This window comes from Aspergillus eucalypticola, assembly GCF_003184535.1.
Source record: "Aspergillus eucalypticola CBS 122712 chromosome Unknown BO83scaffold_38, whole genome shotgun sequence".
NCBI lineage: Eukaryota > Fungi > Ascomycota > Eurotiomycetes > Eurotiales > Aspergillaceae > Aspergillus > Aspergillus eucalypticola.
This window is the reverse complement of record NW_020290312.1, coordinates 182622-195534: the sequence shown is the minus strand read 5'-3', so window position 1 is coordinate 195534 and position 12913 is coordinate 182622. Positions and strand designations below refer to the sequence as shown.

Genomic DNA, 12913 nt, shown 5'->3' with positions numbered 1-12913 from the left:
ATCATATCATATTGAGCTGACCAAGTGTTGAAAACCTGAATGCTTGCCAGAAGGAAGAACGAATAACTCTATATAACCATGCGAGTTTAACATTGTTTGTAAAAAAAGGATGATGTCTAAGCGGAACTTTTCCTCCAGTACCTGTGTTGAATGAATGAAAGAAAACCTAGAACGGGGATATCAAAACCCTAAACCGTCACCAAACTTGGGTATTTTTTTTTTATTTCATTTCTTGTGCTAAGTCGATGGGGCGAAGTATCTTAGCCCAGGGCTCTCATGGTGAGCTCGACACTGTAATGCATAATGTAATTAGTAAGTACGCGACATAAAGCAGCAGCAGCAGCAGCAGGAGGAGGAGAGTAAGTAGGAGTTGAGGGGGTGAACGTACACAGCAAAAGTACCCGCCGACACAGGCATAGCCCTCAGCAAGGTAGGACCAATACCCTTCCAGAAGCCAGCCAGACCCTCAACAGCATAAGTCTTCTTGAAGCAGTCGGTCATGCTCTTGAACTGCTGCTGGGCGCCGAAGCCATCGCACTGCATCTTACTCTTGACGACGTCGAAGGGGTAGCTGGACAGCCAGAGGGCCTCACCAGCCAGACCACCGTAGGTAGCGACCTTCAAACTGGAGATATCCTCACGCTTGACGTTGTTGCGCTTGGCATCCTGGTTCATGAGGTACTCGAAAGCCAAGAACCAGGTTCCGTAGGCCTGGGCTTCACGGAGGTAGGTGACGTTCTGACCACGGAAGAGACCCTTGAGGACACCGCCCTGGTTGCAGAGCTTGCGGATGCAGTCAATAGGGCCGTTGTACAGACGACCTGCTCCGTGAGGCTGGGTTTGCAGACGGATACGGATGTGCTCGATAGGGCCGGACAAGAAGGAGTTGGTGAGACCGGCAAAACTGCCGGCCATGTAGTACTGGGTGTAGGAGAGAGTGCTGTCCGCGTACTTCTTCTTGTTGAGCTTCTCCAGACGTCTGCGGGCTTCGTGGAAAGCTCCGAATTGAACGCTGACCTGTGGGTCGGTTAGTAGGAGTGAGAAGGGACTGATGATTGGCTTGACGGGGGGTTTGCTTACGCAGGCACCGATTCCGATCAACGGAGTCAGGGTACCCTTGTAGAAGGCGAAGGGGCCCTCGTTCTTCAGGATCTTGGTGGCGCAGTCCAGAGCACTGGAGTACTGGGTGGTGGTTTGCAGGCGGACCTTGACAATGTCTGTTCATTGTTAGGAGAACTCTCGGGTTGGAGAGAAAGGGTTACCCACCAAAAGGTTGTCCTGTGCATTGTTAGTATGCGCTTTGAGTAGAGACTTGTGGTGATGATGAGGAGGGATAGTCATCAAGATAGGGCATGATAAAGTAATGCGCCAGCACATCTCTCACCGTAATGGGATACTTCCATGTACGGAGGACATGTGCGCGCAATTGCATCGGGGATGGTATATGTATACGTTCAAAGAACATGAAGCGATGATCGATACATACCAAGAAGCACCTGAGCAATACCACCAGCAGCACCAGCACCCAAATCCTTGAGGGTGCGAAGGGTTCCGCCCCCCTTCTGCATGTCCTCGAATGCCTCGGACTCCATTGCGGGGAAGTATTACAGGTTCGGGAAACTGAAAATTGAAAGGAGATCGAGTCGTAGAGCCAAGGACGGAATCGCACCGAACGACGCAGCTGATCACTTAATCCCGAGAACCCAGGAGTCTTTGTACAGACAGGAAGAAGGAGGAGGAGACGGAGCTTATCAAGAAGACGAGAAAGAAGAGCGCAATTGATGTCGCGAGAGTGCTCGCCTCCGATTCGGCGATGGCGCCGAGCGCACGTGAGGCGGAAAACTGGCGGACCCGCGGGATGAGTCAGCAAGCGGCGTACGGGCGGATACACCAGCGTTACTTTGATTACTTACGGCGCCGATGTTCTTCTCCGCAGTTTTGGCGCCGAGGGTTTCGCTGTGAGCAACGACAATACATCATGCACAGACGGGCTGCTTTGGAAGTAAGTTCAACTTCTCTATCATCTACAGGTTTTGAGCTAATAGTCCATTCTCCTCTTCACAGTTATCCCGTCGTCACGGTGTTGAATGGTCGTGCGCAACCGCCCGCAGAAATGTTGCCTTCACTCCCGTAGTAGGCTTGGTGCCTCGACGGCATTTTCGAATCTCTCCTCTTCGTCTCGATTCATCCGATTCTCCGCCATCAAACAGCCCCGGTGAACCAGTTGCAGATACAAGCTCCGGCCCAGCACCTACGGGCCCGAAGTTTGGTAATCGTTGGGGTAGCAAAGCGCAGAGACCGCTTGGGCTGAGTCCGGCGGAGCAGGCTATCCGAGACTCTTTAGTCGCAAAGAGGCAACAAGAAGAACAGCGACAGCAACAACAATTACAGAGACAAGAGCAAGAACGGCAGCGTAAGGAGAGGCAACAGCAATCGCAACAACGATGGAAGGAAGGGCGGTCCCAGGGCCGCACGGAAGAACAATGGCAGAGCACGAGATGGCGTGATTCCGGCTTCAAGCCCAGGCAATCTGATGCATTCCCCAGGCGCCGTTCGGGTCTCAACAATGAAGACAAGGAAAGCCTGTCTCTCCAGCCAGACAAGTCACTCGAGGTCAACGTCAACAAAGTGCCTAAGCACAAGCGGTCGACAGGTTGGACATGTCCGGATTGTCAGACGAGATGTTACGGGCAGCATATCGTCTGCCCGCACTGCAAAGCACCCAGGCCGAACCTGCACGAGGGGCCGCAACGGCACCGGGGCTCACCCCGCCATCGCCACGCAGACGAGGAAGCTACAAAGATTCGAAAATTGGGCCAGTCTATTTTGTCTGATAAGGATAGCGGGAATGCTGAAGGGCTCGGCTCAAGGGAAGCAGCGTTCAGAGGTTATATGGCAAGCCAAGGGCAATTTGCCGGTCCACGACCTGTGTTCGACTCTAATGTCGATAAAGAAATATCCGTCCAGGAAGCCAGGGAAGCAAGGAAAAAGGAAATAGAGGCAAGAAAAGAAGAGAGGGAGGCAAAGAAGGAAGAGAGGAAAGCGCAGCAGCAAGCAGAGGAAGACAAGCAGGAAAAGAAAGCTAGTGACCCTTGGACCTGGGATCCGTCATCTTTGAAGAACATCAAAGTACGTGAAGATGATGTGTCGGAAACGAAGCCGAAACGAAAGGCCAGTCGCAAGCAACGCGAGTCTGGTAGGGATGAGGAGGATCTATTTGACGAGGACGAGGAGTCTCAGCGCCGGAAGCGTCGCGAAGAGAAGAAGCGCTTGAAGAAGGAGAAAGCGCGCAAGAAGGAGATGCAAGCTAATGTCAGCCCTCTGTATCTCCCCGAGTTCATCAGCGTCAGCAGTCTTGCAGACGTCATTGGCGTCCGTCCTGCACAGTTCGTTAAACGTATGGAGGATATGGGTTTCGACGACGTTACGTACGATCATGTCCTTGATGCCGAAACCGCCGGCCTGATCGCCTCTGAATACAACTATGAACCCATTTTTGACACTGGCGAGGGTGACTTGACCGCAGCGCCAGAGCCAGAAGACAAGTCAAGTCTACCTGTCAGGCCCCCGGTCGTGACGATCATGGGGCATGTTGACCACGGCAAAACCACTATCCTCGACTGGCTTCGCAAGTCCTCGATTGTCGCAACGGAGCACGGGGGTATTACGCAGCACATTGGTGCATTCTCGGTGGCTATGCCTTCCGGAAAGACCATCACCTTCTTGGATACTCCTGGCCACGCTGCTTTCTTGGATATGCGCCGTCGTGGTGCGGACGTGACCGACATTGTGGTCCTTGTCGTCGCGGGTGATGACAGTGTTAAGCCCCAAACGATTGAGGCAATTAAGCATGCCACTTCAGCCAATGTCCCCATCATTGTTGCCATGAGCAAAATGGACAAGGAAGGCGTCAATCCTGACAGGGTGAAACAGGACCTCTCGATGCACGGTGTACACGTTGAGGATTTTGGTGGTGACGTACAAGCAATCGGCGTGAGTGGAAAGACCGGCCAGGGAATGTTGGAGCTTGAAGAAGCAATTATCACCTTGTCAGAGGTGCTCGATCACCGGGCTGACCCCCAGGGTCTCGTCGAAGGATGGGTTATCGAAGGCACTACCAAGAGCTATGGCCGTGTAGCTACTGTACTTGTCCGGCGGGGAACACTTCGCACGGGAGATATCATTGTTGCTGGCACCACCTGGGCGCGCGTGCGCACACTTCGGAACGAAGCCGGCCAGACGGTCCCCGAAGCCACCCCTGGCATGCCAGTGGAGGTTGATGGCTGGCGAGAACAGCCAACGGCTGGCACCGAGCTTTTGCAGGCTGACGACGAGCAGCACGCTAAGAGCGTCGTGGACTACCGGTTGGAACGGGCTGAGACACAAAAACTGAGTGAAGACATGACCGCTATCAACGAAGCGCGACGCGAAAAGCTTGAGAAACGCCGTCAAGAAGTGGCTGGCGCAGACCAGGCCGAGGAGACTGTACAATCTGGCCCCAAGCCGGTGCAATTCATCATCAAGGCCGACGTTGGTGGCTCGGCAGAGGCCGTTCTCAACTCGGTCACTGCTGTCGGTAACAACGAGGTGTACGCCAATGTACTTCGCTCCGAAGTAGGCCCGATCAGTGAGTTCGACATTGAGCACGCGGCCACAGCCAATGGTCACATTATCACGTTCAACATGCCTATCGACCCTGTAATTTCTCGGATGGCAGAGAAGCGCGGCGTCAACATCATGAACCACAACGTAATTTACAAACTCATTGATGATGTCAAGAGCATCCTCAGTGAGCATCTGGCACCTAACGTCACCCAGCGTGTGACGGGAGAAGCAGAGATCGGGCAAATCTTCGAAATCACGGTTAAGGGACGTAACAAGACAGCCATCGCAGGATGTAAGGTGCGCAACGGAATGATCAATCGGGCCAAGAAGGTCCGTGTGATCAGAGGTAATGAGACAATCTACGATGGTGAGCTGAATCCCTCAATGGCGGGTTACTTATGACAGTTGACTAACTGGCCGCAGGCTCAATCACGTCTCTAAAGAACGTCAAGAAGGACGTAACAGAGATGCGCAAAGACACGGAATGTGGTATCGGCTTCGATGGCTGGACCGACTTTGCCGTTGGCGACCACATCCAATGCTACGAGGAAGTCTTCGAGAAGAGATACCTCTGATCGACATTTCGGCTTCACATTCACACCCCCTTTTCCACTCTCAACTTCTGGCATCTGTATTTTTAGCGGACACCCATCGTCCACCTCTACATACATACCCCTTGGCTGTTACCCATGTTTCTCATCTGCATGTCCCGAAAGCGTGTGGCTGAGCAACCCATTCTGTACAATACGATTCCGGGGATGAGTCTATACCAAAAGTACTGCGCATCATCACCACCCGGAATAGAAAGGAGTCTACAAATCAAAGTTCTATACCCATTCTACAACAATTCCCCCACATTTACCCAACCTATCCATCCCATAGTATCATATCCAAAAACTAAGACGTAAAATAAACCCATCCATCTACCTACCTAGCCTTCCACCTCACCCTCCCTACCCACCTCGCCCAATCCATCACATCCTCCCTCTCACAAATCCTCTCAACAGTAAACCACTCCCTCGCCAACTCCTCATTACTCGCCATGCGATGCACAAAACTATGACACGCACGACACAACCACGCCACACTATTCAACCTCCACTCCTCATGCCACCCCTTCTTGACCACCTTGGCATGCACACTCCTCGGAATCAAATGATGATACGACAGCGGAATCCAATCCCGCTCACAGATCTCGCACGCATCCGTGCGCGTAGTCGCCCACACCGGCGGTGGCTTCGTCACCGACGCTACGTACTCGCCTAGTATCGGCGCGAGGAAATAGGGAATGTCGGACGCGGATTCAATGACTGCGTACGCTGTTAGGGTATCTGTAATGGAGGCGGGTAGGGTGTGCGAAGTCCTTTCGGCGAGGTGTTGTGGGCTGTATTCTTTGTCGCTTGTGAAATCGGTGTTGGGGTCGTAGGTGAGGGTTTGGAGTGATGGTGGTTGGAGTGATGGGAAGGTTTCTGTGGCTATGAACTGTTTTATTTGGTGGTGACGAGAGGGGGAGAGAGGGAGGGGAGGGGAGGGGGAGGGGATGGAATTCCCCGCTCTCGCGCTCTCTCTCTCTCTCTCTCTCTCTCAACCTCTCCCAGTGAGGTTAGTTGGGTTTTGTTGTTGGGTTTAGGCTAAGGTGTAGGCTACGCACGTCGATAAAGTCGGCCAAGTCTTCTGGATCTGTTCTAGTGAATTCATTTTGCTGGAATTGTTCTGCTTCCGGTTTTGGGTCTGCTCGACTGCTGGTCTTTTGGCGCGGGGTGGTGCGCGGACGTCGCGTTTTCTTGGTTCGAGGTGTCGGAGAGAATTTCGCGACGATTGCGCTCGATACGCAGTCGCGGAAGACTTGGTAGTTTTCGCTGTCTGGCGCTGTCATTGTGGGTTCATTGGGAAGGTTGTTGGGTTGTTGTTTGTGGTGGTGAGGCGGTTGGGTCGATGAGTGAGGCCTTGACATCATCGTCATTCGGCGGCTTTAACATTGGTAGTTGAGTTTACGGGAAGCCGGGTTTCTTTCTTTGTCTTCTACGACCACATCTTGCCGACAATCGATTGCGCCGGAACGTCCAATTACATTATGGGGGAAATTGTTCTTGCGTTCGACATTTATGGCACACTGCTCTCCTTTGAGGCTGTTATTCATGAGCTGAAGCGCTTCTTGAATGACGATGCCCGGGCCCGCACCGTGGCACAGACATGGAGACGCTACCAGCTTGAATACACCTTCAGGCTGAACAGCATGGGTATGTTGCAGTCTCGGAAGGATTGCTTCTACATTGGCTAATGTCGTCTCATGCTTCAGGGCGCTATCTTACTTTCCTGGAAGTCACTAGGAATTCCCTTCTGCATGCCTTGGATGATACGGGTACCTCGTTGGTAGACAAGGAGATTGAGCATCTTATGGCGACCTACAATAGGCTAATTCCCTTCCCCGATGTCGAGGACGCTTTGAATCAGCTTTCAGCCTTTTCACAAGTCACCTCAGTCATCTTTTCAAATGGCACCCGGGGCATGATAGCCAATTGTGTGGAGAGCTCGACGGTTCTATCGCAGCACAAATCATTCTTTAGAGATGTTGTCAGCGTCGACGAAGTGAAGCAGTACAAGCCCGCTCCGGCAGTCTACAATTATCTGGCAAAGTGCGTCGGCCGCAACCAGTCGGAGATGAAGGATATCTGGCTAGTCAGTGGCAATCCATTTGACATTGCAGGCGCCCGCAATGTGGGTATGAACGCCATTTGGGTAGACCGGGCTGAGGCAAGCTGGGTCGACAAGGCGTTGCCTGATGTCAAGCCGACAGCAATCGTTCACCATCTAGGAGGGATTGTAGATGTGATCAAGCAACAATTGTCACTATAGCATCCCTACTGCTAGCAAATTTATAGGACTTTTACATGGGTTGACATCGGCAACATGCCTGATTTCTTAAAGAAAGTGATGTACCACTGTAAATATTTCCAAACGCTCCACGCTTGAGGAGGAGAATTCGGGGTAAGTCAGCGAGTTGCTCTGACCTTCTATTTCCCCTCCAAGGTTCCACGGTCAAGGAGCTCAGAGTGAATAAGAAGGTGTTCAGTTTATGTATGGAAGAAAAGAAAAGAGAAGGTTGAAGCGGGCGAAAATTTCAACTTTATAGTTGTTCTTCACCGCCCGCTTATCGATAAGGTCTTGGCGCTCATGACGATGTTGAGGCCGTGCTCGGGTGTATTTGTGCCTTGTCCGCATCGTTCTCCATCTCACACTTGCGCTCTTTCTCTGCTTTGATACAGACCCCTTTTCTACCAGTTTCCTTTTGGCGTTATAATCTCCTTTTGTTTATTTGATCATGCCACACAGACATATCGATACTACTAAAGCAGCGTGGTTATATCCCCTGCGGGTATGTTTGCTCACGTTGCTGCCTGTTCCCTTTTGTGACGGTGAAGGCTGATTATTCGGTCTTTCTACAGGGCATTTATTACTTTGCGTCGCATCGCTACCTTTGGCCTCTTTTCAAGACTCGTCTAATTCCGATCGTTCTCCTGTCCGCTTTCATCTACGTCCTGCTCTTCCTGTTTGCATATTTGCCTCAGGTGGCTTTCCTGTCCATCTTCCAGGGTGTCGGGGCCTGGATCAATGGCGCGTTCCTGGTTCTAGGAGAGGGGGCGGCCATTGTTGCTGCTCTCTTTGAAGCCTTCTTCGTTGATGAGACCCTCGTGGACATCTTCGATTCGGTGCTCGTGAGTGAGGGTCATGGCGAACTCGTCACCATGTCAAGGGTTTTGTACCCCCAGGGCGATGATGTCGTCAAACGGCTCGGCAAGCCCACCAAGAGCGCCGTTTATGCACCGTTTTCTCTACGGCAAATCCTGGAATTTATTGTGCTTCTACCGCTGAACTTTATTCCGGTGGCTGGAACACCCATGTTCCTCGTGCTGACCGGCTACCGGGCGGGCCCCTTCCACCATTGGCGATACTTTCAGCTGTTGGATCTTTCGAAACAGCAGCGCAAAGAAAGGATTCGCCGCAGACAATTGCAATACACCACGTGGGTTTCAACCTTCTTTCCCCTGACACAAACCCCCTTGAAGATCAGCCGAGGTTCATACTGACGCTCAACCACGAGGGAACCCAGATTTGGGACGGTGGCCCTAATACTTCAGTTGATCCCCATTTTGTCCATGTTCTTCCTGATGTCAACCGCGGTTGGATCTGCTCTGTGGACGGTGGATCTTGAGAACAAGCGCGATCTTTTGGGCAGGAGGCCCGGGCGAGATCCCGAAGGTCTCTACCGCGACGATTACAACGATGATGATGCTATGATTTAGTTTGTGGTTTTCTTTTCTTTTTCTTCTTCTTTTCTTGATGCTTCTTTAGCCTTTATTCCCACTTCTTTTGAGCGTCACCCGTCTTCTTCACTTCTATACTGCCCTTGTGGTTTCAAGGGATGTTTTCTATTTACCTAGACAGTTGTTGGGATATCAACGTACAGAATACCGATTTCGATGTGGTCACACCGATGACCGGGTTTAACCGAACCCTTCTTAGCGTCATGAATCATGAGAGAGGGTCGGTAGTAGTAGTGCGATCGTTCCATTATTGCATGGTTGGTCCCTGCGACAGGACGCAAAAAGACTGCCGACTCCACCTGCGGGCTTTTTCTAAGGTACTTTGGTAGACAGGGAGCCTTTCGCTGGTCGAGGATAATTAAATGTAATTAGTATCGAAGGGGGGGAGAAGTTAAGATTAGTGTGCGGCGGAGACGGACCGATTGGGAAGTAACCCCTGACGGGGCGAGACTTCAGCAGCACTGTTAGCAACTTAGCAAACCTTGCCGGCGCCCGACAGTGCTCCGATCCTATAGTTAGTAGTAACTGACTACGGAGACTAGACTATACTAAATCTTCTCTACCACAGAGATAAGAGTGCCGGATTTGTTACCCGCTTCTACTCCCAATTTGTGAGCAAATCAGGCACCAAGTCCCTGACGGGCCACGGCACTTGCGACGATGGGAGTCTCAGTCGGTTCCCTCCATCGTCATCGTTGGCGCCCGGCATAATTGTTGCTTATTATTCCTTTGACTACTAACTAACTCAGCCTCCTTCAATGCGACTCATTCCATTTTCTAGTTTCGTTGCCTCGGGCTGCCTTTGAGCCTCAAGTTCCAGCATCACACACAGTCTCATTTGTAAGCGGCATGACGCGCAGCCACGTGATCTCCTCCCCGCCTGATTCGGAGTCTCGGTTCCTCCTCCTCTCTCTCTCTGTGTCTCTCTGTATGATCGACACTGCTTCTCAAAGCACCCCATTAGACATGGCACAAAACAAAAAGGAAATGATGAAAGAAAAAAGAGTCGACAGAAGACAATTGGTAGTCTAAGAAGAAGAAGAAGAAAACTACAAAATAAAAAGAAAAAAAAACGAGGCAAACACCATTCCGAGGCTCCATAAACGCTCATCACCGGTGAAGTACAGGGCTCCGATTCCACCCGTCATTGGAGCCCCTCTTCTCCATCGACGGCGGAGTTTGGCCAAACTTAAGGTACCAGACTACTTCGTTCCACTACTTTTGTCCGGCGTCCAGACCTCCACCGGGCGGGGATATCCTGACCTGACCGGTGGTCGATATTGCATTAGGTCACTCTGGGGTCGCTTCTTTGGGCTCACTGCTCATAATCTTAAAACTCAAATGTTGAACGGTTCTGCGAAAACCTGCGAAATCTAGTCTTTTCATCTTCCAATCTAACCCTTCTAGACTAACCCGCCGTCCCTTAATAATCTTCGAGCCTCGTTCGGGCGATCACCCTTCCAATTTCCCCCACAACAACTAGAACGTTCGTCCGATTGTACGGTCTTCGTGGACTGAACTAGCACTCTCTACTTTACTTCACCTCCCTGGTGCCCCCCCTCCTCTCCGAGGTGCTGTTGTTCACTAGTGCCCGGGACTATCGGCATACCTTAACTACTACTAGTCATTCCTGCTGCATCTTCTCCAGGTTTTACTCGTTATCATCCCGCTATCCGTTCTCCGACCCGCACGCGACAGTGCTGCTCTGTCCAGCATCTTGTGGTGTAGTATGCGCGGACGTCCTGGTCCTGGTCCGCAACAACAACCCTATGTTCTAGGCTATTGAATGCGATTTACCAGAGCATGGGAATATCCGCTGAGTCCTTTACATGCTCATGGACCAACGAACCAGACTGCGTAAGGCTTGTGACGCCTGTAGTATCCGAAAAGTGAAGGTATACTACATGCAGCTGTCACTGTTCATGAAGAAAGGGCAGTGTTGGCTAACTCTGCTCAGTGCGACACCAGCGGACCACCCTGTCGGTCTTGCGCAAGCTTGGACATCCCTTGCACTTATGAACGACCGAGTCGACGTCGCGGTCCCCCTAACCGCCATGCAGAAGCATTCAAAAAGCAAAAACTAGCAGAGTCCCCTGCAGGCTCCCCAAGTCCATCAGACCATGCCACCCCGGGAGGACCCGGGTCAGTGGGGAGCACCACCATCCCCTCGTCCACCCCAGCACCTTTATCGGCGGAGTCCATTTGTTCTATGCCGACCCTGGGGCTATTAATAGACGATTTCTTCACCTACATCCATCCCCTAGTTCCTGTCCCCCATGAGCCCACGTTCCGCGCCGCATTGGAGCGGCGAGATGACCTTTCTAACCCTACCTTTTTGGCCCTCACGGCCGCCATGGTCGGGACACTGGTGGCGTCCTTTCCGCGGAGGCCCAAGCGGCATCTGAAGACGGAGGCAGAGAAGGCAGCATTTCCACACTCGATGGCATTGGTCAGGCGATGCCATGATGTTGCAGTCCAAGCTAGAGGCTACGGCTATCTGGATCGAAGCGCGACAGTATATGATGCCGCAACTAGCTATTTCCTTGGGCTTTGCGCAGGATATGTCTGGCACATGCGCCGATGTCGCGCATATTTCGCGGAATGCCTTACTATGATCCATGTGTATGACCTTTCTCGGCAGTCGAATCACTTTCGGGCAATGATTCCGCCAAGCCCCTCTTCCTCGTCGCGTTATTCGCAAGATCCTTTTGGCGGCGCGACCGCCGATCTTCCCGTCGATATCATCGAGCAGGAGCTCGGACGGCGCTTATTTTACACCACCATCGTCGGCTACCGGACGCTGCAGCAGCTTGGCTCCGGTGACGTGACTATCCATGTGCCTCCTGAAACTCCGACTTCGCGCTATCCTCCCTTGCCCCTCGAAGTGGATGATGAGTATATCTTCTCCACACATGTTGAACCACAACCATCCGACCGGATTTCTCTTCTGGTGGGCTTCAACGCCAACGTCCGAGTATTAAGTTCGTATAATACTCTCTCCGCCTGGGAGACTGCGTTTGGGAGCGGCCAGGTCTTCGATTGGGAACGGCAGCGCTCTCTTATGTGGGAGTGTCTGCAAAAGGCTAAATCTGGCTTATCTAATGTTCCAAGGGCATTGGCTATCCAGCTATCTCAAGATCCCGAAATGGGCAACGGGCATGGCCATTACGAGACTACACCTCCTGTGGAGGATCCGCGGGCTCGTAAGCGCCATATGCAACTTCAGATTCAAAAGGCGAACATCTACGCGAGCCAGTTGGGCACCCGATCATACTTGGTAGAGAAATATTGGACCTTGTACGGGGCGTGGAAAATGCAGCGAAAACAGTCCGACCAGCAAATTCCCGTCAGCCCCAGAACTACGATCAAGGTTGAAGGTGAGCCGCCGCAAAGTCTAGACACATACGATGCGGAAGCCCAATCAGATTATATTGGGAGGATGATGGCAGAAGAGCGTCGGGTGGTGATCCGGGATCTATTTATCTTGTTGCAATCGGTCAACGAGAGTAGTATGGAACCCAACGGCGGCAGTTTCGTATGCACCCTGTGTTCCCTTCAACTTGAACCGGGAGAACTGACCCTTTCATAGACCGCTAAAATCCGCCAAATCGCCTCCACATTACTTAACTTCCCACATCATAGCATGATCACGCCCTCCACTTCTGGTCCCCAACCTTTAACATCCGCAGAAGCCGAAGCTTACCTTCGCGCATTCATTGACACTCTTGTACGCCTAGAGGGGTTCAAATCCGGATCTAGCCAAGGCAAAAGCGGTTCCAGTCCCGAGGTACACCGACAATCCATCAGCTATTTGAGCGATCACAACCGCGACGAAGAAGAGCTGCGCCAATGGGCCAGTCTGAAAGAATACCAGGCCAAGTTTGCCGAAGCAGGGGGCATGTTATCCGAACTGTAATGGACACGAAGGGCGTTTTTGAAGCTGACTTATTTTCGCATCATTTATAGCTGGAGTTTCCGGAATG

General features: G+C 52.0%; 6 protein-coding genes across 6 annotated transcripts; 4 read left to right on the top strand and 2 right to left on the bottom strand.

Moving 5' to 3' along the window:
- Position 1: 1 nt before the first annotated feature.
- Positions 2-1767, bottom strand: BO83DRAFT_382845 (putative mitochondrial carrier protein (Ymc1)). The gene is made up of 5 exons (XM_025532322.1): positions 1487-1767; positions 1267-1278; positions 1081-1217; positions 389-1017; positions 2-291 (listed from the first exon to the last, which is right to left on the bottom strand). Exons 1-5 carry the CDS (start codon positions 1590-1592, stop codon positions 261-263), a joined length of 915 nt encoding a protein of 304 aa, XP_025382970.1. The 5' UTR covers positions 1593-1767; the 3' UTR covers positions 2-260.
- A 180-nt stretch (positions 1768-1947) lies between these two features.
- Positions 1948-5434, top strand: BO83DRAFT_371314 (translation initiation factor 2). Its single transcript, XM_025529930.1, has 3 exons — positions 1948-2002; positions 2065-4972; positions 5029-5434. The coding sequence occupies exons 1-3, from the start codon at positions 1979-1981 to the stop codon at positions 5178-5180; spliced, it is 3084 nt and encodes a 1027-aa protein (XP_025382969.1). The 5' UTR covers positions 1948-1978; the 3' UTR covers positions 5181-5434.
- BO83DRAFT_382843 (HNH endonuclease) lies at positions 5226-6534 on the bottom strand. Its single transcript, XM_025532321.1, has 2 exons — positions 6257-6534; positions 5226-6087 (listed from the first exon to the last, which is right to left on the bottom strand). The coding sequence occupies exons 1-2, from the start codon at positions 6479-6481 to the stop codon at positions 5533-5535; spliced, it is 780 nt and encodes a 259-aa protein (XP_025382968.1). The 5' UTR covers positions 6482-6534; the 3' UTR covers positions 5226-5532.
- On the top strand, positions 6257-7643 carry BO83DRAFT_382842 (haloacid dehalogenase, type II). Its single transcript, XM_025532320.1, has 2 exons — positions 6257-6845; positions 6905-7643. Exons 1-2 carry the CDS (start codon positions 6680-6682, stop codon positions 7459-7461), a joined length of 723 nt encoding a protein of 240 aa, XP_025382967.1. The 5' UTR covers positions 6257-6679; the 3' UTR covers positions 7462-7643.
- Positions 7644-7828: 185 nt separating this feature from the next.
- On the top strand, positions 7829-8909 carry BO83DRAFT_421193 (EI24 domain-containing protein; the record flags this gene model as incomplete). The annotated part of the gene is made up of 3 exons (XM_025534976.1): positions 7829-7981; positions 8052-8629; positions 8708-8909. The coding sequence occupies exons 1-3, from the start codon at positions 7928-7930 to the stop codon at positions 8907-8909; spliced, it is 834 nt and encodes a 277-aa protein (XP_025382966.1). The 5' UTR covers positions 7829-7927.
- Positions 8910-10759: 1850 nt separating this feature from the next.
- BO83DRAFT_324534 (uncharacterized protein) lies at positions 10760-12846 on the top strand (the record flags this gene model as incomplete). The annotated part of the gene is made up of 3 exons (XM_025527978.1): positions 10760-10825; positions 10888-12465; positions 12520-12846. 3 exons carry the CDS (start codon positions 10760-10762, stop codon positions 12844-12846), a joined length of 1971 nt encoding a protein of 656 aa, XP_025382965.1.
- Between the last annotated feature and the right edge of the window lie 67 nt (positions 12847-12913).

Coding starts and splice junctions, on each gene's coding strand:
- BO83DRAFT_371314 (XM_025529930.1), top strand. CDS start 1,979: ATGCACAGACGGGCTGCTTTGGAA. Junction 2,003..2,064: donor ACAGACGGGCTGCTTTGGAA/GTAAGTTCAACT, acceptor TCCTCTTCACAG/TTATCCCGTCGTCACGGTGT. Junction 4,973..5,028: donor TAATGAGACAATCTACGATG/GTGAGCTGAATC, acceptor AACTGGCCGCAG/GCTCAATCACGTCTCTAAAG.
- BO83DRAFT_382843 (XM_025532321.1), bottom strand. CDS start 6,481: ATGACAGCGCCAGACAGCGAAAACTACCAAGTCTTCCGCGACTGCGTA. Junction 6,088..6,256: donor ACTTGGCCGACTTTATCGAC/GTGCGTAGCCTA, acceptor CAAATAAAACAG/TTCATAGCCACAGAAACCTT.
- BO83DRAFT_382842 (XM_025532320.1), top strand. CDS start 6,680: ATGGGGGAAATTGTTCTTGCGTTCGACATTTATGGCACACTGCTCTCC. Junction 6,846..6,904: donor CTTCAGGCTGAACAGCATGG/GTATGTTGCAGT, acceptor CTCATGCTTCAG/GGCGCTATCTTACTTTCCTG.
- BO83DRAFT_382845 (XM_025532322.1), bottom strand. CDS start 1,592: ATGGAGTCCGAGGCATTCGAGGACATGCAGAAGGGGGGCGGAACCCTT. Junction 1,018..1,080: donor TGATCGGAATCGGTGCCTGC/GTAAGCAAACCC, acceptor ACCGACCCACAG/GTCAGCGTTCAATTCGGAGC. Junction 292..388: donor TCGGCGGGTACTTTTGCTGT/GTACGTTCACCC, acceptor TATGCATTACAG/TGTCGAGCTCACCATGAGAG.